Source organism: Perissodus microlepis, chromosome 15, assembly GCF_051167445.1.
Source record: "Perissodus microlepis isolate ML-2025 ecotype Zambia chromosome 15, ASM5116744v1, whole genome shotgun sequence".
NCBI lineage: Eukaryota > Metazoa > Chordata > Actinopteri > Cichliformes > Cichlidae > Perissodus > Perissodus microlepis.
This window is the reverse complement of record NC_140475.1, coordinates 25396300-25421489: the sequence shown is the minus strand read 5'-3', so window position 1 is coordinate 25421489 and position 25190 is coordinate 25396300. Positions and strand designations below refer to the sequence as shown.

The 25190-nt window shown below is 44.0% G+C and overlaps 1 protein-coding gene across 1 annotated transcript; it reads right to left on the bottom strand.

The window, feature by feature from the left end:
* Nucleotides 1-1766: 1766 nt before the first annotated feature.
* On the bottom strand, nt 1767-3776 carry sox11b (SRY-box transcription factor 11b). The gene has a single exon (XM_084952666.1). The coding sequence runs from the start codon at nt 3618-3620 to the stop codon at nt 2358-2360; it is 1263 nt and encodes a 420-aa protein (XP_084808792.1). The 5' UTR covers nt 3621-3776; the 3' UTR covers nt 1767-2357.
* Between the last annotated feature and the right edge of the window lie 21414 nt (nt 3777-25190).

Genomic DNA, 25190 nt, shown 5'->3' with positions numbered 1-25190 from the left:
CAGATGTCTCAGGTGCAATTATGCTGTCCAGCTGAAACATATGGAAGAATCATATATATAAATATATATAACATGTGATTAAAAAGTTAAATCTCAAGAAATTCAAAATGATCACAGCATGAATTAAAAATAAGTTACTGATCATTTAGAGAAAAAAGTCCAAATGTTGCTGTGGCCTCTCATTATGTCTGTGACACAAATTGTGTTCACCATACGAGGCTGTAACCATCGATGACTTCACGTCTGTCCACAGCAGCAGATCATTTTGCACAAATCTGCCCGACGTGGACTGAAAACGGAGTCTGACCTCACCAACACACCAGACATTAGCATAGAGAAAAGCAGCCGTGACAGATTGCTCTGAAACAACTGTAATGTCCACATTTCAAAATAATGAATAATTCTTCTTCACACGACCCTAACAGTCTGTCATAAAAATCTGTTCAAAATTATTCAATCAAAATAACACAGAATGAGATTAAAAACTATGAGTTTAAAAAAACTGAAAAATGAAGCTAAAAAATATAAACACAAATTTAGGAATAAAGAGACAAAAATATGATACAAATATATTTCAGCTTTAATCACTACTGCCAATGAAAAGTACAAAAACATGAATTTTTAAAAAAGATTGTTTCTTTTTCCAATTTTTAAAGCAAAAATTAAGTCATTTTTTTCTGGCACAAACAGGCTTCCATACTGCAAAAAATGAACATTTTATGTTCTTGACTAAAAACACCAGAACAAATTTGAATAATACCAGTTAAAACTCAGTTTGTCCAATGACTGAAACATACAAAGATCGTTTGTGCCAGAAACAGGATCGCACTCACAGACAGACTGAACTGTAATATATAGATGCATATACATGACTGAAAATCAGAAGAGACCAAGTAAAGAAAAAACTCAATCTACATAAAAACTAAAATAAATGAGCTCTTAAATCAAAAGTATGATTTCAAAATCAGCATTTTCTGACTGGCACAAAGAGGCTTCCATACAGGTATAAAATACCTGAGTTGACCGGATGGTAGTTAATGATTATTTAGTGGAAAATCTGGAAACATCAGGAACCCGATGAAGAGCAAAAATGTTACTGAAGACTTTTGATTCTCTTAAATTTGATTTTTATTATTTACTTTAAAAATTCACATAAAATGATCCAAACCTCACGTTTGTGTTGGGAACGCTTGAATGTGCTGAACAGCTGAAAGCTCATCAGCCTTTTTGACTTAACTCAAAAAACTGTGGAAACTGCTTCAAAGGCAAATCAGAATTAAAAATACATAATTTATAAAAATGTGTAAGATCTGTGAAAAGAACTTTACATCACATAATGAAGATCATGTGACACTGAAAGCATCAGTTTAAATCTACCTGAGCTCACAGGCCAGTCTGAACCCTCTAAAGGCTCACGTGCAAAGGTGCAAATAGAAATATTACATTTTCAAAAACAGCCAAACTTCATGTGCCGATGAAGCCCGAGTCCGGGGAGCAGAAGCTCCAAAATACCTTATTTTAATTGGCAGTTTCCTTTAACGCATAGATAAAAATATATTTAGAAACAGCTGAGAAATGTATAGATTATAGATTTCGGATGATTGGATTGGATGATTGAACAAATCTTAAAGATATTTTTACCCCAGCGTGGATGTTCAGTCAAAAACATGAACATTACAAACTGATGGAAGGTTTAATAAAGCAGCAGGGCTCTTAAAGGAGCCAATCAGATCCCAGGAGGATCAATAATGAGACAGAGGCGCTGATCAGTTTGCAGCTGATTTATTCAGCTTCACATACACACTCCATCATAACGCACAGAATCACTGGTTTTTGGATTTCCCTTTTTTCCCCCCTTCATATTGCACCAAAATAATGAGCAAACAACAGCATGAAAAAGCAACAAACTTCTTGTTTCCCTCAAACCTTTTTACACACCGGTAGGTACAGACAGGCCTGAATGTGTGTAACCATTAAAACAAGGCAGTAAAGCAAGGCAGGCCACGGGGGTTTGAACCCTCACATAGGAGAGCAGTGGAAGAGTCTGACATTCCCTTTGACTGTACAAAAATAGGCTTGAAAATATTTAATCTGGTTTCCTTAAAAAGATGAGGTATGCTCGGTTCGGTAATATCACAAATATCCACACCTGAACGGGAAAAAATAAAAGTCAGTCAGTGTCGTCCGGGTCCGACCCGAGCGGCAGAAACGAGTCCATAAAACCCTATCGGTTCATCTGCTCACGAGCACCAAGTCCACGCCAGAACGCAGCCGGCCACAGCGCTCGGAGCCCGTGCAGCAGCAGCCGCGACACCCCGCTCCCTGACCGGAGCTCGAACCGGGGGTGAAGGATCAGACTAGCAGGTAAACACCAGGTCCGTGAAGTCGGCCTTCAGCCAGTCCCCGGCAATCATCTCGCTCAGCTCCGGCGTGCAGTAGTCCGGGAACTCGAAGTGGGACCCGAGGCTGCCCCCCTCCGTGCATCCGCTGGTGTCCAGGTCCTTATCCACAAGCGACAGGCTCAGGCTCCCCGAGGCCGAGCTAGACGACGAGTTCCACGGGTCCGAGCAGGACTGCAGGCCGCCCAGGAAGTTGGAGGTGAAATCCAGCGGCTCCACGGGGAGGTCATCCAGGTCTTCCCCGCAGCAGGAGGAGGCGGAGGTGCAGACGGAGCGGGAGGGGGAAGCTGGGGAGAGGGAGGCGGGGTGGACCGGCGTGCTATGCCGTGTGAAGCTGAAGTAGAGGCGCCCAGAGGACGAGAGCGTGCTGGGTCCCACAGCGGAATCCCGGGGGGGCAGCTTGGTGATACTGTAGCAGGGCAGCTCTTCTTCCTCCTCCTCTGAGGAGGAGGAGGATGAGGATGAGTCGTCATTGTCCTCCTCCTCTCTGTCCGTATAGTCCCGTTTGCTGGGTGTAATAGTGCTCGGCGCGTACCGTAACCAGTGATCCGTCTGCCGGGCGCTGAGCTGATAGCGGGGGTTCAGTTGCTGGTACTGGGGGTCCGGCTGCTGGTGTTTCAGCTGGTACCGGGAGTTTAGTTGCTGGCACCGGGGGTCTAGTTGCTGGTGCGGGTTATCTCGGTCCTGTGGTTTCCGCTGGTGGCGGGATCCCGTCTGCTGGTCTTGCGGGGGGAGACTGCCCACCGACTTGCCGGCTCGGGGGAACTTCTTCGCCGCAGCAGGGGTCTTGTGAGACGGTGTGTCGTTTCTCTCCTGGTACTGACCGGCCGACCTCCCCTCGGTCCGGGGCTTCTTCTTGGGCCGGTACTTGTAGTCAGGGTAGTCGGCCATGTGCTGCAGCCGGAGGCGCTCCGCCTCCCGGATGAACGGAACCTTCTCGGTGTCGGTTAACATTTTCCAACGCTTCCCGAGCCGCTTGGAGATCTCGGCGTTGTGCATATCCGGAGACTGCTCCATGATCTTCCTCCGCTCGATTTTGGACCACACCATGAAGGCGTTCATGGGCCGTTTGATGTGGCCCGAGGCGGTCTTACACCGCTCCGGTTTCTGCGGCGAGGGGCTGCCGGCACAGGCCCCCACCGTCCGGCTCCGCTCCGGGGCAGCTGCTTCACGGTAGCCGGCGGTGAGCCTCGCCTCAGTGGGCACCTTGTGCAGACCCATCGTCTGAAATAATCCCTGAAAGCCGCCGGACCGGCTGATCCCGCTGATGTTCCCGCGGTTTCCTTCAGTTTCTCAGTTTGTCTGTACTCGCGCCCCTCAGTCAAGCTTACCGCATTTCGTGCGCGAGCTCTCAAACCGGCGTCTTTTTAACCGAAGTAGAAGTCGTTCCCGCCCTCAACCAATCAGCGTTGTTTTGCAAGAACACCTTCCCGCCTCCGCTTCACCCTCAGCGAGTCACAGTGTAGAGCTCCTCCCCCGCGTGTTAGCTCACCCGCCTCAGGCCGTTACTCCAAATCATTCTCAATAGATCAATCAGTGAAAGTAATCAATGGTTGCGGCTCTCTATCGACAAAAGAGAAATATTCCCGCTGTGTTTGTTTGTGTGTGTGTCTGTGTGTGTGTGTGTGTGTGTGTGTGTGAGAGTGTGTGTGTGTATGAGAGACGGTTCAGTGTGAACAAACTGGTGGTCACTTACATATTGAATAAAGCCTGGTTTATTTCACTGTTTAATAACAATCACAGCTGGATCTCATGTGTTTCTGATATTAAATGAGTGAAAAGCTCAGCACTCAGTTAGCAAGCCCTCTAAGGCTCCTTGAAGAGTCCTTAAGGACATCCCAGGAATCCTTTAGGAAGGCTGGGAGGTTCCTGGAGTCTTCAAGGAGTTCCAGTTATTCTGCTTAGATAATCTCAGTTCCTGATGTGGAGCTGGTTTGGCTTCTTCCAGAACCACAGTTGGACCCCAGGAGAACATTGAGCTCATCAGGAGAGACAGTCAGCATCAGAAACTGAGCAAACCGTGTTTGCTTACGTTACAGGTATGAAGGACTTCCTGTGCACGACCACAAACAAACACACACAGGAGCCCCACAGAGACACTGCCTCTCAGGGGGTCACAGGTCACTGTTGTTGCTGCACTGCTTTGATGCTCTCAGGTAAAAGAAGTCTGAAACCAAAACTGCTCCCCCTCAGCTGAACGACCGTCCTCACCCAGTGCCCTCAGCCCCCCCTCGCCCAGCACCAAGCCTTTCTAACTGCCCTACAGGAAATTTCCATCTGTAAGCAGCGTGTGAGGACAGTCAGGTAGACAACACCCCCCCGGCCACCCTGCAGAGATTCCCACTTGTACAGCAAATAAACATCCAGACATCAGCTGACACAGGTCCGAGTCCTTGGGAACACGTGTTTAAGGTCACATTTCAATAAAAAAATCACATAAAAAAACCTCCTTCTGTGGATAAAGTTCCTAAACCAGAAAATAAAAAAAAAAAAGAATTTACACACAACGTGACAAGAAACCAGGAGCAGCACATATGAAGCTTCTGTAAGCACAGCTCAGCTGCTGCTGGGGGACGCAGGCCCTTTAAAATGTAAATTAAAGCTTTTAGAGAGCCGTTAGGACCTTTCATCCCTCAGAATGAAATAATTAACCTGGTGTTTGTTGAAATGCAGGTACAGTCAGGGCTTCTACCTGCCAGCTGCTGTAAGAGTTGGCAGGTAGATTGTGGATGTTAATAAAGTGAACTTCTGGATAAAACTGTTAGTGCGCTGTCTGATTTAATGATTCCCGAATCCAGCTGTGAGCTGCCCATCCTGCACCAGCACACGGTCCACGTGTGTGTGTGAGTGTTTCTGTGTTTGTCTGTGTGTTTGTATGTGTCTGCAGCTCAGAGTTTCTACTGAAAAGATCTGAACTTTAAAGTTTTTAACCTTTTTTAAGGTTTTGAAGACAATGTTTAGTTTTAACTGTTATAATTGTTAGAAATGAGTCACGATTTTGACTTTTATTTCATGTCTTTTAGTTTAATCCAATTACTTCAGCATATTTGTTTAACCTTCATACTGTGAAGCCTTTGAGAGGTCACAGGGGTCGGGTCCTGTGTTTTAGATCATCTTTGGTCAGCAGTTCATCAGTGCAGCAGAAATGTGCATGGACGTTCAAGTTTTACACCCCCAGGGTGCACCTCCAGGCTCCTGTCAGCACTGACCTAGCCCCGTCCCCCAGGGCATGAAGCAGGTGATCCAGGCCCCAGACAACCAGAGGCCCCAGAGTCTGAGAGCCCAAGGAGGACCATCGGAGGGGCATCTGTGCCACCCTCCTGGGAAGAGCTGAGGAGAGCCCCAGACAAGGGGTCACCCAGCAGCCACGGAGCAGAAGCCAGAGGGGGACCTCCATACCTTTGGGTCCAGTTTGTCCAGTTTGATCTGAAACATTTAATAAACCGTCCTCCTGCGTCTGGTCTCGCTACCTGAGTGTTCACGCCTCACACCGAGGCTGCAGAAACAGAAAATGTTGAACCAAACAGACTCAAAGACTTTTTTAAATTTACATATATTTCTCTGGTGTGGAGTAAATTCTGCTTTTATTTGATAAAACTGAATTAGCAATGACTTTAATAACTCCAATTTTAAAATATTTTATTCCATCACAAAGACTTTCTTTCTTTCTTTCTTTTTTTTTTACACATTTTAACACATAAAGTCACAGCAGGGATGATGAGCCAGAATCCTCATCGTCTCCTGTATCATACAGAGATGATGTCACACATTCAGATTTGCTAAACCGTCCTTATGGATCTCCTGTTGTTTTCCTACCAACACGAGCGAGGCAAATGGTCAGTTTCGTCTGCAGCACGAAACCCAACAGCAACAATGATTTCTTAAACCACAGAGAAACAAAGGCAACAACCCGCAGTGAGGTCATGCATCGGGACTGAGCTCTCTGTGGTGATGATGATAATGGTGGTGATCATCATCATCATCATCATCATCATCATCATCATCATCATCAACATCAACATCATCATCATGTGGATTGGTGGAATCTGTGAAAATAAAACTGAGGTTTAAAACTGGAAACCTGTGGATGTCAACATAACCCTAAACATGGATGGATGGAATCGCAGCCGGAGTTACAGGTTGAGCAGCCCTGTTCTAACCTGTCAGCAGGTGGGGGTGTAACCCTGGATTTATGTTGCCATGGAAACAGGGCCCATGGTGCATGATGGCTGGAGTGTCAATGTACATGTATTTGTACATTTGTACATGTACAGGTGTTTGTGTGTGTGCACATGTGTGAATATTGATCAGTCAGTGTTGCCACCAAGCTGATCAATTCATGTGATCAGTACAGACAGAGTCACCTGTCAGGTGACTCTGAGCTCAGTATCTTTATTTGAATGATGGATCCGAGTCTGCAGCAGAAACAGATCGAGACGCGGGACAATGAGTGAACGCCTGCCTGAGCCTGGAGCAGCTGCAGGAGGAAACAAACGTGCTTTGATGGACCGACTCTCAGTCTGCTGGTCCTGTTGTCCAGCAGGCCCAGTGCATGCTGGGAGGTCTTGCAGCTCCATGTTTCCTCATCTGAAGGCTGTGTGCAGCTGCTGAAGGCGGTTCTGGTTCAGGTGTGATCAGTCAGTCTAACAGGAAGTTTCGAGTTGTTGGATGAAACCCTTCGAGCTGTTGACGCTTTTTGAGTCTGAGGCTGCGATTTAAACTTTATCTGATCTAATTGTGTTTTTTCAGGGACGATGCTGCTTTTTGCTTCAGAGCTATCAGGCCTGTTGTGATTGATGACCTGCTGTCACATGACCCCTCACCACAAAATAAAGTAATCAGTGAGATTATGCGCTGCTAATCTAACAGACAGATGAAATCATTTTTAATCTTAATCATTTTGAAAAGAAAGATGATCAGTGATTTGATCAGAGTTAATCAGCTGGTGGGTGATAATGCTTTCAGTCACAGCTCTAATATGTTCCACTGCTGGTGTCTTAAAATGAGGAGCTAGTGCTCTGCTGGTCACATGCTGTGATGGGCATAACACCAAGTAATCTCCCTAACCCCTGGTCTCTCAGATGGCCATCCCTCCTTGAGCCTGGTTCCGCTGGAGGTTTCTTCCTGGTAAAAAGAAGTTTTCCTTCCCACTGTCTCCAAAGTGCTTGGTCATCGGGGGTTGTCTGATTGTTGGGGTTCTCTGTATTACTGCAGGGCCTTTACCTTACAGTGTATAACATCTTGAGGTGACTGTTGTTGTGATTTAGTGCTATATAAATAAAGTTGAATTGAGTTATATGCGAGGGCTGTTAGCTGCAGTGAAGATGTATATCTACACAGGATGGGAGCAAGAAAGGATTCTACGTGTTTCTTTTATTCATGTGGATACAAAACAAAGATGATGAGTTACTGAGAAAACATCCACAATTGTCATTCACGTTTGTGTTCCTTGAACATGAGCCAGGTTTAACCGCACAGGCTTGTTTTCCTCTGCAGTCCTGCATGTTAATGGCATATTAAATTAATCAAGAAATCCAAACGTACAGAGGACTGTGAGCATAAAGACAAGACAGAAAATATGTCAAATAAAAGCTACGTGACATATTAAAGATCAAACGCACTTATATAAAGTCCCAAAGACAGACACAGACTTTCAGTGACACTGCATCACTAACCTGGTCCTGTTTTATAGATTCAATATGATGCTCCTTATTCCTGCTGCTGTTCCTGACGTTTACGGCCCTCAGGGTTTAACAAGAATATCTGCAAGTTTAATCGTGTTTTAAAAACACATACTTACATACATACTTACAATGATGAATTTCTGTTTTTTCTAATGTTGCAGGTTCTGCTTTTAAAATCTTTCTAGTCACCATGAATCAAACATTAATGAATGATATAATGAGATAAACTGGTTGTAGTGGTTAAACTGGTGGTTATAATAATAATAATAATAATAATTATCCCATCATCATGCACTGCACTATTAACCTTAACCAATTAACCTTCGGATTAGCAGCTCCACCCTCAGGGTGATATCTAAAACCTGCAGGACACCGGCCCTTGAGGCCTGGAGTTCGACACCCCTGATTTAGACTAAAGACTGAAAAACTCCCCTCTGTTTCTAACTACTTGGTAAGATCCCACTTCCCCCCTAATATATAGAAGTTTGGAATTTCCCATTTCCTGTTTGGCGGTCTGGACCTCAAAGAGGGTAGCAACATGGAATAGAGCAACCTTCAAATGTTCTGGTAGTACTGATAATCCACCCATGCAAGAAATAGGTTTAAATACATGAGCCTGTACAGCAGATGCTTTGGAGAATGACCAGAAATACATATTTGATTCCACCTGGTCCACAGCAGCTTTAGCGGCACACTTCAGGTGTGAGCATGTTTCATGTCTGTACTGATCACACGAATTGATCAGCTTGGATGCAACACTGACTGATCAATATTCACACATATGCACACACACAAACACCTGTACATGTACAAATGTACAAATACATGTACATTGACACTCCAGCCATCATGCACCATGGGCCCTGTTTCCATGGCAACATAAATCCAAGGTTACACCCCCACCCTCCTATCTCAGCATGTAATTGGTAGTCATGGAAACCGGGCTGCTCTAAACTCTCCTGATGGAGGAATGACATCCATCAGACCACCCACCTCCAACCCAGAACTCCCAGTGAGATGCTGGGAGGTGGTGGAGGAGATGGAGGAGGTGGAGACTTACAGATCATTTTGTTGATCATTTAGTGTTTCATGTTTTAGTTTTGACTCCAGATTTATTGATCTGGACTTCAAGAGTGTTCAATGAAATGCTCCAGTTAGTTAGGAGTGAGAAAAAAATGTCCTGTTATAAAGTATGTGAAATTTAAAAACAAACAAACAAAACACTACATTTTCAGAAATATTTGTGGTTGTTTTCTTGTTTGTTTGTTTTGTACTACTTCAACACTAAAGTGGCCCTACAATGAGAGGACAGTGCCAGCAGTGCCCCACATCTCATTTAAGTTTGAGACCCCTGCTGTAGTCAGACAGCCCCCTGTGAACAAGCGCTTTGGCGACAGTGGGAAAGAAAAGCTCTCTTTTAACAGGAAGAAACCTCCGGCAGAGGTGAGGGGGTGAGGGGCATAGACATGCTGTGGAAGAGAGCCAGAGATTAATAATAAGTAATGATTAAATGCAGAGAGGCATATAAACACATAGTGAGTGAAGAAGAAATACCCAGTGTATCATGGGAATCCCCCAGCAGCCTATACCTATTGCAGCATAAATAAGGGAGGATTCAGGGTCACCTGATCCAGCCCTAACTATATGATTTGTCAAAAAGGAAAGTTTGAAGCCTAATCTTAAAAGTAGAGATAGTGTCTGACTCCTAGATCAAAATTGGAAGCTAGTTCCACAGAACAGGGTCTGAAGACTGAAGGCTCTGCCTCACATTCTATTTTTAAATACTCTAGGAACAAACAAGTCTGAAAATTTTTTTTTCCTGCAGTGCGACGATTTGTGATAATCCCCATGTGTGTGCGTGTGTGTGTAGCCTAAAGTGTGAGAGCAAAGAGCTCTACTGGGGTGATATGTCACTATAAGGTCATTAAGAAAGCAGTCCTACATATTTGTTTTATATGTGCATTGAAGGACATATCCTGATCAAAACTGACCTCAAGGTTCTTCACAGTGTTACTGGAGGCCAAGGCTCTTGGTTAGATACCATATTTCTAAGATTGGTACAACAACCTCAAGTTTGTGAAAATCCACATAAATTCTTTTGACCAACCTTTGTTACTTAAAATAGATACATTTTATCATGAAATATATTTTTGACATGATGCTGAGGACATCCTGGATTAACCTCTCTGACTCATACAGGATCCCAGTTGTTCACGTTTCACTGAAACCAGCGATCGAGATGGAAACTCATCAGCAAAATTCTCTGTGGAAATCCCAGGAAGTTGATCCTTTGTCTGGATATTGTGTTCTCAGTGTGAAACGCAGCTTTGAGTGTCAGCTGACCCATAGAAACATTTCCATAATGACAGTAACCAGCACTGTTGATGAACAATGGGCCACATGCTCAGTCTCATGGTCATTAAAATGCAAATTATAATGACTGTTGATGAGTGGTCATCAGCAGCATTCCCAGAGCGCTGCGGATGGCTGTAAACGTCACCTGGATGAATCGTTTCTCCCAAAACACAGCAGGAAGTGCCTCTGCAACTGCAGGTATCGCCTGTTTTATCCCGTCTGCGGTTCAGTTTTGGCATTTGCTCATAAAGCTCACGAGGACATGTGTCACCTTCATAAATGTGCCAAAAATCAGGTGGAAATCAAACTTGTACCTTCCACTGCTCACGGCTCAGAGTGTTCCTGTAACTCTGTCCACCCCTCAGCTGTCTGTGGTGAGTGTCATGTCCAGCCATGCCTTCAGATCTCACATTACCACAGGCCTCATTAGGAGTAATTATGCAGCTGTCAAGTAAACAGCACACCTGTTCAGGTGTTCCAGCTGAATCGGGGCATGCTGTTTGTTCTTCTTTGTTTACTTTGGAAGCTGTTTTTTTCCCTGTGTTCTCTTCCTGATTTTTTTGGGAGATCCTCCAACACATCCAAACACACGAAACACAAAGCGACAGCATCTCTATGAGTTTATTCTGGCTGTAACTGAAACATGCAAACTGGTTCTACCACCAACACCTGCAGTTCCTCTGATGTCCAGCAGAGGCAGCAGTGAGTCAGGGCCCCCCCCCCCCCCATAGAAAACGAACTCATCACTAATGCTCAGAGGCTGTAAAATTGATAAAGAGCAGAATTCAAACAGTTTGTTCTCTAACATCTTGCTGGACAAGAAGATGTTCCTCGGGGATCAGATATGATTTATGTTCAGGCTAAAGAAGCAGGTTTAATTCTTTAAAAGTCAGAGACAGATGAAGCTGTCTGTGTTGCAGCGCTAACCGTCATACAATACAAAAACACACAGCTATGGGGGTCAACATAACAAGCACAGAACTAAAGACATGAATAATACCAAAGGGTGAGCTACAAAGAAATAAAGAGCCATGAACACCAGGAGATACCAGAACGCTAAAGATCACCAATCCAGAGCACAGAAGCATCGAAGATGATATGCACACAATCTCAGCCGAAGGACCACGAAAACGACCCTCAGGCCTTCATTAGCAGCTTCATGTCTGTGAAACCAGTGCTGGGAAACTCCACAAAGTGCATTCTGGGTAACCTTTCAGGCTCCAGCAGCCTGTGGGACAGGTGAGAGCAGGTTCTTAACAGCCTGGATGTGTCTCACTGATGGGGATCGTTTACGTTTTAAGGTGTTCATGGTTCTCAGAGCTCAGGATCTGTGGATGTGACATTTTCCTCCTGCTCGTGTCGGCTCACTCGCGTATCAAATGTTAGATCAGCCACCCATCAGGAACATCTGGAGGAGAGTGGAGGACTCCAGGCTTTCCTTCACTTCCTGTCTGTGTGAGTGATCAGAGCGAGGGTGGTGGCGGTTGCTCTGATTGAGGTGGGACGATGAGCTCTGACAGGCTCCAAACAGAAGCTGTCATTGTCATGGCGGCGTCTATGCCTCCAGATGAGCCGCTGATGGATTTAACTGTCTGAACGCATTCCTACAGCAGTACAGGGTGCCATTATTCTGCTGTGATTAAGTGGCGAGTGCCGAGGAAGGATGCCTCTGTGACAGCAATCAGCACACAAACCGAGGATAAAGGACGCTCTGCAGTCCGAGCTGCGCTCTGGTGGAAGACAGGCCATCTTTATGTCAGTCTGCCTTCTGATGGACTCTTGCATTGAAAAGTGAAACAGTCAAAAAAATGAGGACCACGAGGGAACATCTGCAGATGACTACCAAGCTTCAGATGTTCTGAAACACAAAGCGGATGAAGTTTAAGGGGGTCCAACATGAGTGAAAGGGGTGCACAACATGGCCTACTGAAATCAGCAGAATGGAGGAGAAGTATAGTGGCATGCCAATTTTCTGTCCCCACAAAGATGTCTAAACATGTACATGCCTACACACACACACACACACATGCTGAGCAGAAGTTGCAGTGATGCGCACTAATGCCTTTTTTCCACTGGTACCAACGGTTTTCATTGTTGTGTTTGTGTCGCACACTGGTGATGTCACAGACTGTCAGGCTGCGTTGCTAGAACACAGGCTCTCAAGCAGAGTAGAGTAGGTGTTAGTCTTAGCTCATGTTTCTCAGTGAGCAGCTCTCTGATTGGACACTTTAGTACCTGGCTGTGACTAGAGATGGCACAATACCACTTTTTTTAATGTCCGATACCGATATCATAAATTTGGATATCTGCCGACACTGAAATGAGTGTATTTTACAATCAATAAAACTGTTTTTTTTTTTTTACATATCTTGCTGCATTTTGTATAAGTTCATACTCAAGTTTTAAAAAACAAAACACTAAAGCTATTCTGTTAAACCTGTATGCAAAAAATACATTGCACCCAAAATATTTCATAGTTCAGCAATACTGATCAATCTAATCAGCTTAAACCTACACCATCCTCCCTATTCTGGTATTTTAAAGAGTACTTGGCAGAAATATTAAACAACCTAACAAGAGGGTTGCAAACTCCCAGCAAAAGTCAGTTACGTCAATCGACGTAACTGACTTTGATTTAATGCATGTGTAAAACAAATGCACAGAAATCAATTATTATTCTACAATAATTAAATAGATTCAACATCTTTCTTCAACAGAATTGCAGACTGCACACATGTACCTTCCCAAATAAAAAAGTACTCTAGCTTACTACGGTATCTACTAGACTTAATAGTTACTGTATACAATAATGGACTTCTATACATTTTATATCAGATGAAAACTTTGGTTGTAAAATTAAGATAATTATTTATTAAAAGCTAGACATTTTGAATGACAATAAGAAAGAAAAGTATTTCTTTGTGCCCCCTTTTCCCTGTTAATGCCCTACCTGCCTCCCTGGCAAAACTTTGCTAGATCCGCCCCTGCACAGTTACCAGCTGTCAGCTGCGTAGAAAAGGATCCTGGTGTAGAAAGTAATATTAAATAAATTCTAACAACAGCTTATCAAGCTTAAACGTGCTGCTGTTGTTTATCCGCTGGTTTCCTCTTTCTGGCGCAAAGTGGGCGATAAACAAACAAGAGAGACGGGACGTGTGACCTTCTGGCTACACCTGACCTTCCTCTGATTTGGACACAGAAACTCCCAAACCGGGCCAGAACTTTCTGGACACTTCCTGTGGGAATGTACCAAGTGTGGTATGAAGAAGGGGAGGCTATTTGTCCTCTGATAACTGTTTCCTGTTGTTTTCAACAACAACCTCGGGACCCTCTCCCTGCTAACACATGGAGCAGGAGAAGCTCTGTGATTGGACGACACCTTCACAACCTTTCTGCAATAATTCCAGGTCAGCAGGCCTCACCAAGTGAATCAGGACTGAGGTGGCTCCTGAAATGTAATCAGGTGATCAGATGACCTCTTGAAGACTTTAAAGTGTCCAGATGTTTCTGTACAGAGGTGAAAATGATGTGACAGATGTTTTTTTTAACAGCTTTAAATGGCTCACATTTCTGAGAGCTCTTTGTGTGCTGATAAAGCTCTTCTCATTTAATTTTAAAGTGACAGAAACATGAAAGGAGGGGGGAGAGAGCCAACAAGGAAATCACAAGGATTCTTTTCTTTTTCCGAGGCACAGTGAGGCTTGCTGCTCCGGGCCACTGCACCTCTCAGGGTTACAGGCCAGCTCGCTAATAAGCTCCAACACAAAACCCCCAGCAGGCTGAGGGGGAGGGTGGAGGAGAGTGGGGGAGCATGGAGGAGGAGGTGGCAGATGCCAGACTTGGGACCCAGCAGATGGAGCCTGATGAATCCTGAAAAGAAGGAATTGAAACCTGGAGAAGTTGCCAAGCGGCCGGCTGTAATTATCGCCACGCCTGTGGGTTCATTGTCAATTAGAGAGGCGGTTGGGGCGAGTGACAGCTGTGGCAGATGGTAAAGTTCCAGGGAGAGAGAGAGAGGGGGGTTCCTCTCCAGTGCAAAGCTCAGACCATCAGGCTGCAATTCAGCAGCGGCTCACAGGAAACAACATTATGACCACGTTTAATTTCATTTTACAGTTATATAAATTTTTCATTGGTTGGTGTTTTGGTGACATCGCTCACGTTTCCACAGATTTCCTCATTTACATATTTTACACTTATCCCTTTAGTCTTTTTTTTTTTTGGGATGTGGCAGTTTTTGGGTGAGAGTGGAGTGCTGACGCAAAGCAAGTGACAGACACGTCACAGCGCCCCCTGATATGCGCCTCAGGTATATTTGAACAGTTTTCAGTTTGGGTGTTTTAATCCAGCTTCAGTGCCTCCAGTGTGATTTCATTTCATGAAACAAAACTCGAACACACTTTATGTTTAAAAAGAAGAAATGTAATCAGGTAAAAGAAGATTTCCCATTTTGGATCAGAATAAATGACAATTATAATTAAAAACTACCGGGGAGGGGATCCCAGAGCAGACCAAGGACACGCTGGGGACATGATGTCTCTCGGCTGGTTTGGTCCGACTCAGAAGAACTGCAAGAGGAGGCTGGAGAGGTGGAGGGCCTAGAATGGATGGATGGAAGGATATATCTTACAAGCTGCTCTATCCATTCATTCTTCGCTTATCCTTGTCAACGACCACACCACCCTCTGTTATACTAAGATGAGAGCACTGGTACTAAATCTTTGAATTTTTGGATGGGTAAATGGATGGGTGTTGGGTGGAGGCTGGGCCATGTATTTACATATTTCTGTAGGAGCAGGTGTGGTTGGACCCGTGCTCTCTGTGGAAGTGGCAATTTGGTGGTTTGGTTTTGCCATCACACGTGTTCAGACGCTTGAGAGCATGTTAAAGTTTGGAGCATGTTCACCCGTGTGTCCGTCGGGTTTTGGTGTTGAACTTGTGAAGATGTAATTTTTTTCTGCTCTGCAGACATGCTGAACTGTTGTGTGTTTGACTCCGTCAGTGCTCCGCTCTGCCTCCACCTGAACCTGCACTGCTTGGTGATTGCCATGAGTCGATCTGAAGTTTATCTCAGACACACGTGTGCACCCTACACGTGTTAATGATTCTCATTGAGTCCATTCAGTTCAGTCACTGTGCTCCTGATCTTTGTTTTACTCCGCCTCCTCAGCAACATCATTATTACACCTCAGACCAGTAAAAGTGAACAGAGTAATTGTGGAATAATAACCTCCTGGGATGCTCTGATTACTCGTTCATACAGTTATTTATAAGCATGAGGGGATTTCGTAGGCTGACGATGAGGAATACTGCGGCTCATCTTTCAACACAACAACTGTTTGATAAAGTTTATGAGCTTTTTGTTTGTATCCTGGAGATAATGTCTGGACAAGACACTGGGACCACAGACGATGGTTTTACAGTGAGTACAAGCACTTCAACCTCCAGAACAGCTAATGGGGTTAAGTCAAGCTAACCGCTAACATGAACAGTTTCAGGTGATACATGTGCAGGACCTCATGGAGCTGCTGGAGCTGATCAGAGAAGCTCTTCAGCTCTGACCACTGATAAGGAATCTGAGGTATCAACTGCTGGTTATTAGTAATTAATAACTAGTTAGTTATTTAGTTAGTTAAGTTTGAGTTGCTTATGAGTTTATCACCTGTCACCAGATAAAGGTAAAGATATTGTTAACAAGTATTATTAAGGAAGGACACCTGGTCACAGGTGGATGGCGAGCTAGCACAAATACATCTTGGTAACAGGTGCATTAACCATGGCAAAGGGCCCTACAACAGGTAGCAAAGACTAAGGCTACTGGCCAGTGATGTGTACCATGACCGCTGACCCTGTCACCTTAACAACAGCCTGTTTGATCACCTGACAGATTGGAAAGACTACAGGTGTCTCAAGTTTTTCCCTGTGGATTAAACTCACAGTTATTTACTGCATCATGCAGAGTGGGCCTGAGACCAGCAGATATTGATCTCATGTTAGTGCATGTGATATTATTTTCAGCCTTCCATTGTTTTAATCCACTTTATCCTGTCCTGTGTTAGATGTTGTTGTGTTCTCTGCATGGCTGTGTTGGGCTGAATGATGCTGCAAATTTCCTGCTTTTAAAAAAAATGAAGGGGTGCCGATATAGAAGAAATATTCTCTCTCTTTCTAGTCCCTGTCAGTACTCTTGCTGCAGCACTTTGAATTAACTGAAGGCTTTTCAGGGAGGTTTTAGGACATCCTGATAATAATGAATTACAGTAGTCCAGCCTAGAAGTTATAAATGCATGAACTAGTTTTTCAGCATCACTCTGAGAAAGGATATTTCTAATTTTAGAGATGTTGCTCAAATGGAAGAAAGCAGTCCTACATATTTGTTTAATATATGCATTGAAGGTAGGGCTGCCACAATCAGTTGACTAGTCACGATTACGCTGACTATCAAAATTGTAGATGACGAATTTAATAGTCGATGCGTCGTTTGAAGCTTTGTAAGATTCCTGGGATTCAAGGTTCACCAGAGCCGGCGAGAACAGCGAACTCCTGGCACATTGTTTTCAGATCCCGAGCGGTCTTTCGCTACTCAGGTTAAACATATATATATATATAAGTCACTTAGATGACTTAAAATGTTATTGTTTGGCTTTTTTCAGTGTTTTATTTGTTCCTGAGTAAATCGGTTTGGCTGAGATTAAAGTTAAAGTTTCCTACAGCTGAATAAACAGCAAGCAGAAAACTGATTATTGTCTTGTTATATTTTAGACACCAAAGAACAGACGGCTGAGTTTATTAAACTCCACTGAGACAATCTGCAAATTTCATTAAAAGTTTAATAAACTATCATCTTGTCTTTATTTTTGGTTAGCACATACCTTAAACACACTATGATATAAAAGCAGATGCATGCTGGTTCAATACGCTATCGTTTTACATCCAATGGATGCATGATCTGATTAGTCGACTAATCGCAAAAATAATCGGTGACTAGTTGACTATCAAAATAATCGTTTGTGGCAGCCCTAATTGAAGGACATATCCTGGTCAAAAGATTCCTCACAGATGATTTAGCACTCCTCTGGGTCACGCCAGGCGTCAAAACCAACATGTTGGCAGCTTTAATCTGTGGGTGAAGAGTACAGCTGACTGTTGTTACCTTTACATATGTTTACATCATTATTCAAATCTTTGGTCCCATTTAACATGTACATACTTTAATCTCATACTGAAGATGGAAGCCCCACCCTGGTGGTTATCTTAGAGCCTGATTGGCTGACAGATAGTGGACAGCTTTAGCAGAGATGGTGTTCACTGGTAATAAAGAAGATAGATGGCTCTAATGCTCACTCACTCATCTTCATCATGGTTTTAATTCTCAGAGTAATCGAATCTGAAAGTTTACAGTTGAATATGATATAAAATTGGCTTCTGGATGTGACTCAGAGGGAGTCACGTTCAGAAGCCCTTTCACCTGCTCTCACCTGTCCCACAGGCTGATATAAGTACAGAAGTTTACCCAGAACACACTTTGTGACTTTTCCTGCAGCAATCATCACACTGATGCTGGTCACATGATCTGAGAGTAAAACCAATCTGGTCGGAGTTTCTAGCAGAGCTTAAATGTGTTTGTAGCCCTGGAGGATTTTGAAAGTTTCACATGTAACTACATTTAACTGAGATGGAAACACACAAGGAAGAGAATTTGAGCAAGACTTTAAAGTCTTTAAAACTCCAAATTCAAACATGCTTCAAAGCAAGAAGAAAGATGTTTCAACACGTTAAATGTTATTCTGGGCCTCTGTCTCCTGTTTTTTGCAGCAGGCTCAGACTGAGCCGCCCTCAGAGGCCCCCAAAAGCCCCCAGACTCTTCAACCTGATTACAGCTGCAGGCAAACAGACTCACAGAGGAGGCAGCTGCACACTCCAGAGACATTAACATGAGAAAGAGGTCACACACATACATATAGACATACAGACACACACACACACACACACACACACACACACACACACACACACACACACACACACACACACACACACACACACACACACACACACACACAACTTTAAAACCCTCTGAAAAATAATATTTTCACACACAAATAAAATAAAATAGAAGCACATTGATTGTTCTACAGTGGGTGGATGTCTTAGTGCCGGGCTGGAACAGCCAGCAAATGAGTTTGTGGTCTTGGAGGAATCACCTGCTCCTGAGAGATGGTGACTGACATCAGCAGGTAGAGGATGGTGCATCCTGGGACACAAGGACGTCCATATCCAGAATGAGCAGGAAGACCAACCCAGAGGCTCTGTTTCCTACCAAAGCTGACGTGTGCATAAAAATGATTTCTTATCGGTCAACTGTGGTGAGTCCAAAGTACTGCTGTGGTCTGCTGGAAGCTGGTGATGACATCAAGATAAACAGTTGGTCTCACTCATCTTCGGTATATAAAACTGTGTCATCTGCATATAGTGACACTCTTCTTCTGCTCATTCCTCTCTGTTCCTTCCTCTTTACTCTGTAACAAAAGCTGAGTACAGTTGTTATAAAGGGGAAAATTATCTAGAACCAAAACAACAACCAAAATAGTTGTTGTATCAGGCTGTTAGTGTTTATTGTTGACTGATTGACTGCTGCCTCTGCTGGACATTAGTGGAACTGCAGGTCCTGCTGCTCGATATGGAAACAGTTTTACCTGCACTTTAATTATAAACAAGCTTTTGCCTGTTTTCTAATCAAAGTTTAGAATGGCCACAGCAGGCAGCTCCAGTTTTTTAAGACATGATAAGCTTCCTCCTCTTCCTCTTGGGATAAAACCAGAATCATTCACTTTTTAGGTGAATGTGTACAGCACTAAGCTGTGGATCCACTAACAAAGCATCAGTACATTACAAGCTGTTTCTGTTCCTGGTGGATAAACGGCTCTTCTGCTTGAGTTAAACACCTTCAGCAGATCCCTGATCTCCCAGTTCAAACCAGCAGGACTGGAGCAGGAGGATGTCATAGTCTAATTCTCTCAGCTGATAGGTTGATGAGTCACCCTGGGGGCGACAGTTGGCCCGCAGGCTGCAGATTTTTAATCTCTTCTTCTGCACTGTAATGAAGGCGAGTAAACAGCAGTGGCGTCTTTGCCTCGTCCTCCTGCTGGGATTCAAATGACACATTAAATCTAACAAGAAAGCGATGAATATTTAGATTCTCCTCCTCACTGTTTTCTCCGAGGATGGAGACTCCTGAGTATTTTCTCCCACACAATCACTCTGCAGTTCTGTCTGCTCACTTATTCTCTATTCTCTTGTCTTTGTTGTGTGTGCGCAGTGATGGCTGTGTAGCATCCAGCGCTGGTAGTAATGATGTGTATTTTCATGTGTGTGTTTGGAAATGGAAATGGAAATAAGACTGGGGATGTTAGATCCCTGCAGATTTGGGAAAATGTGAATACAATTAGTGTGTAAGAAAGTGTAAGAAACAGGCCAAGTTTAGCAGCTTATTAAAGACGGGGGATTACAGCGAAGGGCGTGTCACGCTGTTTTCATTCTGCTTTAATTCACACATTTCCACAAACTTTCATTATGTCAGCTGCTTAAATCTGAACTCGGAAAGTTAGCAGTGAGCTGAAAAACTTCTGACATTCAGCTCTTTAGTTTGAGGGCTGGGAACCATTTCACCCTCTCGAAGCTTGATGTCTGGGTGTGGAAAAAAGAGGCTTTAGGAGGTTTAGCAGAGGAGGAACAGAAGGTTTGTGAGCTGATTTCACACCAACTCTGCTTGAGCTAAACGAAACAGGTCAGAGTCAGAGTCTTGTTGAGGGTCATCGATGGGAAGAGACAAACAGTGTCATGTGACAGGAAGAAGATCCTGAAAATGATCCAAGCTTCAATCAGAATCAGAATCAGAATCGTGTTTATTGGCCAAGTATATGTGCAGACACATACAAGGAATTTGGTTCCGGTAGATGGTGGCTCTCAAGCACAGCAATGTAAATCACACACACACACACACACACACACACACACACACACACACACACACACACACACACACACACACACACACACACACGTGTCTATATATACATTACACATGCATACACATACATACACAAAGCTGTGTAAACCAACTATAAATAACTAATCTAAACTTATATACATAAAATACAGAAATTAAATGAGGTGGAATGAATACTACAGAATGTACATAAGGTGCAGCTGCAGTCTGGCAGTGGGAGCAGTGTGACAGGTCAACTGTTTAGAAGGGAGATGGCGAGGGGAAAGAAACTGTTCCTATGTCGGGTGGTCCTGGTCTGCAGGCTTCTGTATTGTCTGCCAGAGGGCAGCAGATCAAAAAGTCTGTGTCCAGGGTGTGAGGGGTCTGTGATGATTTTCCCTGCCCGTTTCCTGGTTCTTGAGAGGTACAGATCCTGGATGGAGAGCAGGGGGGCGCCGATGATCCTTTCTGCAGCCCGTACAGTCCGCTGCAGTCTGCTCCTGTCCTGTTTAGTGGCTGCACCATACCAGACTGTGATGGAGGAGCACAGGACAGACTCAATGACCGCAGTGTAGAACTGGATCAGCAGCTCCTGTGGAAGACTGTACTTCCCCAGTTGTCTCAGGAAGTACATCCTCTGCTGGGTCTTTTTGAGGATGGAGTTGATGTTGGTCTCCCACTTCAGGTCCTGGGAGATGGTGGTACCCAGGAACTTGAAGATCTTCACAGTCGACACAGGGCTGTCTGATATGGTGAGGGGGAGCAGAGTTGAGGGATGTCTCCTGAAGTCCACTGTCATCTCTACAGTTTTAAGAGTGTTCAGCTCCAGATTGTGCTGACTGCACCAGAGTACCAGCCGCTCAACTTCCTGCGGGTATGCAGACTCATCACCATCCTGAATGAGGCCAATGATGGTGGTGTCATCTGCAAACTTTAGGAGTTTAACAGCCGAGTTCTTGGAGGTGCAGTCGTTAGTGTAGAGGGAGAACAGTAGTGGTGAGAGGACACATCCTTGAGGGGCACCAATACTGAGGGACCGAGTTTCAGAGGTGATCTCCCCCAGCCTCACTTGTTGCTTTCTATCTGTCAGGAAGCTGGTGATCCACTGACAGGTAGCTGGTGACACGCTGAGCTGGGAGAGTTTGGAGGAGAGAAGTTCAGGCACAATGGTGTTAAAAGCCGAACTAAAGTCCACAAACAGGACCCTGGCATAAGTTCCCGGGCGGTCGAGGTGTTGCAGGATGTAATGCAGCCCCATGTTCACTGCATCATCCACCGACCTGTTTGCCCGGTAGGCAAACTGCAGAGGGTCCAGCTGGTGGCCTGTAATGTCTTTCAGATGGGCTAACACCAGTCGTTCGAAGGATTTCATGACCACAGACGTCAAGGCGACAGGTCTGTAGTCATTCAGTCCTGTGATGGTGGGTTTCTTGGGAACAGGGATGATGGTGGAGCGTTTGAAGCAGGAGGGAACTTCACACAGCTCCAGAGAAAGTCTGAGATGATCCATCTACAGCTGGATGACTTGGATGGCTTGCTGTTTAAACGTATCCTGGTCCTCACTGAGATCTTCTCGTCAGCAACATCAGCTTTCATTCTGCCAACCTGCTGCTGGCTCAGTAACGTCTGAGGAGTTTAGACTCCTCAGTCGATGTTCGCTGATCCAAACTCAGTGACAAACCTGAAACTCTGAAGAAACCCCACCACCAACATTAAAGCTCTGGTGTGGCTCCCATGGTCTCATTAGAGGCGTGATGCCGGCTGAAATACACACAGTGTCTCCTGAGGACGACGGCAGTAAGCACAGGGTCACTCGAGAAAGGAGTCCTTCAGGATCAGCTGATGCTCTTTTACAAAAACTTCAGTAAACACAATGATGTGATGAACTTTAAGGACTTCACACATGGAACATGTTGGAGAAAAACCATCACATGTGAATTCCTGCATCTGTTAAAAATAAACTCTGCTAAAAAATTACTCAGCGTTACCATTGCTTTAAGGACCGGGACCGATTGGATGTCCAGCCCCAGAGCAGCGTCTGTGTGTCTGAGTTCCAATAGGATTAATTTTCTGTTTCAGTATCACTGAATGTTTATTCACACTCAAAAAATCAGAACAATCAAGCATGATATGAAAAAAAAATCGTTGATGTGGAATAAGACATTTTTACAAATTTTGCACATCTAGCATGCAGAGGTGTTCGTGGCCCTCACGGTAAACTGATGGGGCTCCAGATTTCATGCTTTAGAGTTTAGCTTCACAAGTCTAAACTCTAAAGCCTGAGGACTGAACCGGTGTGTGCTCAGAACAGGTGAGAGTAGGTGAAAGGTGCATTTACCTGCATTTGTTCCACAGATCTGGGTGTTAGCAGCTAGCTGATATCTGAAGATGATGTAATCTGCTCTGACTCTGCAGATCCTGCAGCTGAAGCAGGATCTGAGCCAACAGACTGCCAGGTCTGATGCAAAGTTTCCTTCCTGTGTGGGTTTTACTCCATGATGAGAAACTTGTTTGAACATGTCCAGAAGACAAACCCCCAGAAACTCCGAGCTCTTGTCCTCCTGTGCAGGAGGTGCAGGTCACACACACTCTGCTCCTCACACAAGATTCAAAGGGTTAAAAAATGAGTCAGAAACAGAAAAGGAGAATGATAAATATTATTATATTATATTATATTATATTATATTATATTATATTATATTATATTATATTATATTATATTATATTATATTATATATTTACATTTAATATTATAATAAATATGAACTCTGAGGTTTTCTCTGAAGACCTTCCTGGTGATGCTGATACAGTTGGCGAGATTAAACTATCTCGGCTGAAAAAGATGATTTTCAGCCGTTGTTTTCCCATCAGTCCAGTGAGATGTAAGGTCTACAGATCTACAGTTTATGATGGAAAAATAGCATTTAGACCCTTGTACTGACAACTAACACTGTTACTGTACTGTTGACAGTACAGATAGAAAGTACAGAAAGTTTGTTACTGTACTTCAGTACAATTTTCAACTCTTTGTACTTTACTTGAGCATTTATTTTTTGAGTACTTTTTAGTTTCACTCCCTACATTTCAAAACAGGCTCGTTACTTTAGGTTCAGCTGCATCATTAGTGATTATAGTCTGGAGTTCAACTGGCTGGAACAACTGCAGGTGTCCACAGGTCGTATTCATGGTACGTAGCATCTAGCTAGCCCTACAGAAGAGGAGTGGGCATAAAGGGAGCAACGTTTTTTATGTGTTAGGGAATTTGAAATGCACCGTTTCATTCAGCTCAACAGACATTAACAAACACACAAACTGTTTGTTTGCAGTTTGTCTCACAGTGTTTTGCAGCTAAAGGTCTAGCTGCTGTATTTCACAGGGAGAGAAAAGAAAGAGAGCTAATTTCACTCAGAGATGGAGAAAGATAAGAAAGACAGAACAGGAGAGGAAGAAGAGCGCTTAGATTTAAAGGTAAGGACTGCTCATTTACAGCTCACATGTAAGTCCTCATGTTTTTACATCTGTGACATTGTTTTTTCATATTGCGAAACCTGCTGCTAAACAAACTGAGGCAGACTAGCTGTGTTATTTAAAGGCTGCACGAAAATCCTCTGCAGGTTAGTGCAGGATAAACAGGTTAGTTTGCTGCACTGTGGTGGATTTACAGTAAAGAACAGTGTGTGACTGGTGCACAGTGGCTGTGATTTCATGGTCACAGTTAGCTTACATCAAGTGTAGCAGAGATTCATATGCCTTGGTTGTATAGTGTCTAATATAAAGACAGCATAAACAGTGTACTGTCAGTGTAGAGGATGAAATCAGCCAGGACAAGTCAGGAAACATTTGCTCACATTTGGTTGAATTCAGGTGTGTACATCCACAAAGAGCAGCAGGTCAGCTGATCACAGCCTGTACACTAAGAAAATCTACTAAAGTTCTAAATAGAAATTATTATGAGTTATGATTATTTTGCCCACACTGAGACATTACAAGCCACCCCCCTCCTCCCACCTGCTGAATCCACTTTAACACCTCACTGTACACATTTTCCTATTTAGAGGTAAAGTCCCCCTCTACAGTGGAGGCAAAAGAAAATAAGGAATGTGTGAGTATAATGAGGAAATGTACTTGAGTACTTACCAGAAGTAAAACAACCGCCTTACTTATTTATAATATTAATAATGCAGTATTTACACACCATAAAGCTACTTATTAAAGGAAGCATGCCTGTCTCGCCTCCATCCATTCCTCCCAGCAGGTATAAAGCATGACACGCCTCCCCCATAAACATAAAAAATATTGGTTTTATCATGGTGGTAATGATTATTTATGAAGCGTGCAGGAAACGGATGGAGGCGGGCGGAGGGCAGCTGAAGGCAGCAGCGTTATCAGCTGATGATAATGTGGCTATTTGAGTTTCCAGCAGGCAATGCATCACATAGATTTACTGCAGGAGTCGTCTTCACTGCGGCTGATTAATGCAGGGAGAATAAAGGCAACACTTTACTACCTGCTGCACTCATCTCCATCACCTCCACCCTGCAGTCAGTGAAGTAAGGCACATGTGAAAGGTCTGTATTGTTAATTCTGAGCTCTGAAATAACCACCATGATGACTTACTGGGGAACTCTGTAGGGTAAAGACTGAATGGGTGCTGGATCACTGTTAGATCTGTGAAACAGCCCCAAGATGCTGAAACTACATCAGCACAGCGCCGCGTCATATTTAATAACTCTGATCCATATACTGAGCAATAATGGCTTTGTG

Excerpts from the sequence above, each read along its gene's own strand:
- sox11b (XM_084952666.1), bottom strand. The coding sequence starts at position 3,620 with ATGGGTCTGCACAAGGTGCCCACTGAGGCGAGGCTCACCGCCGGCTAC.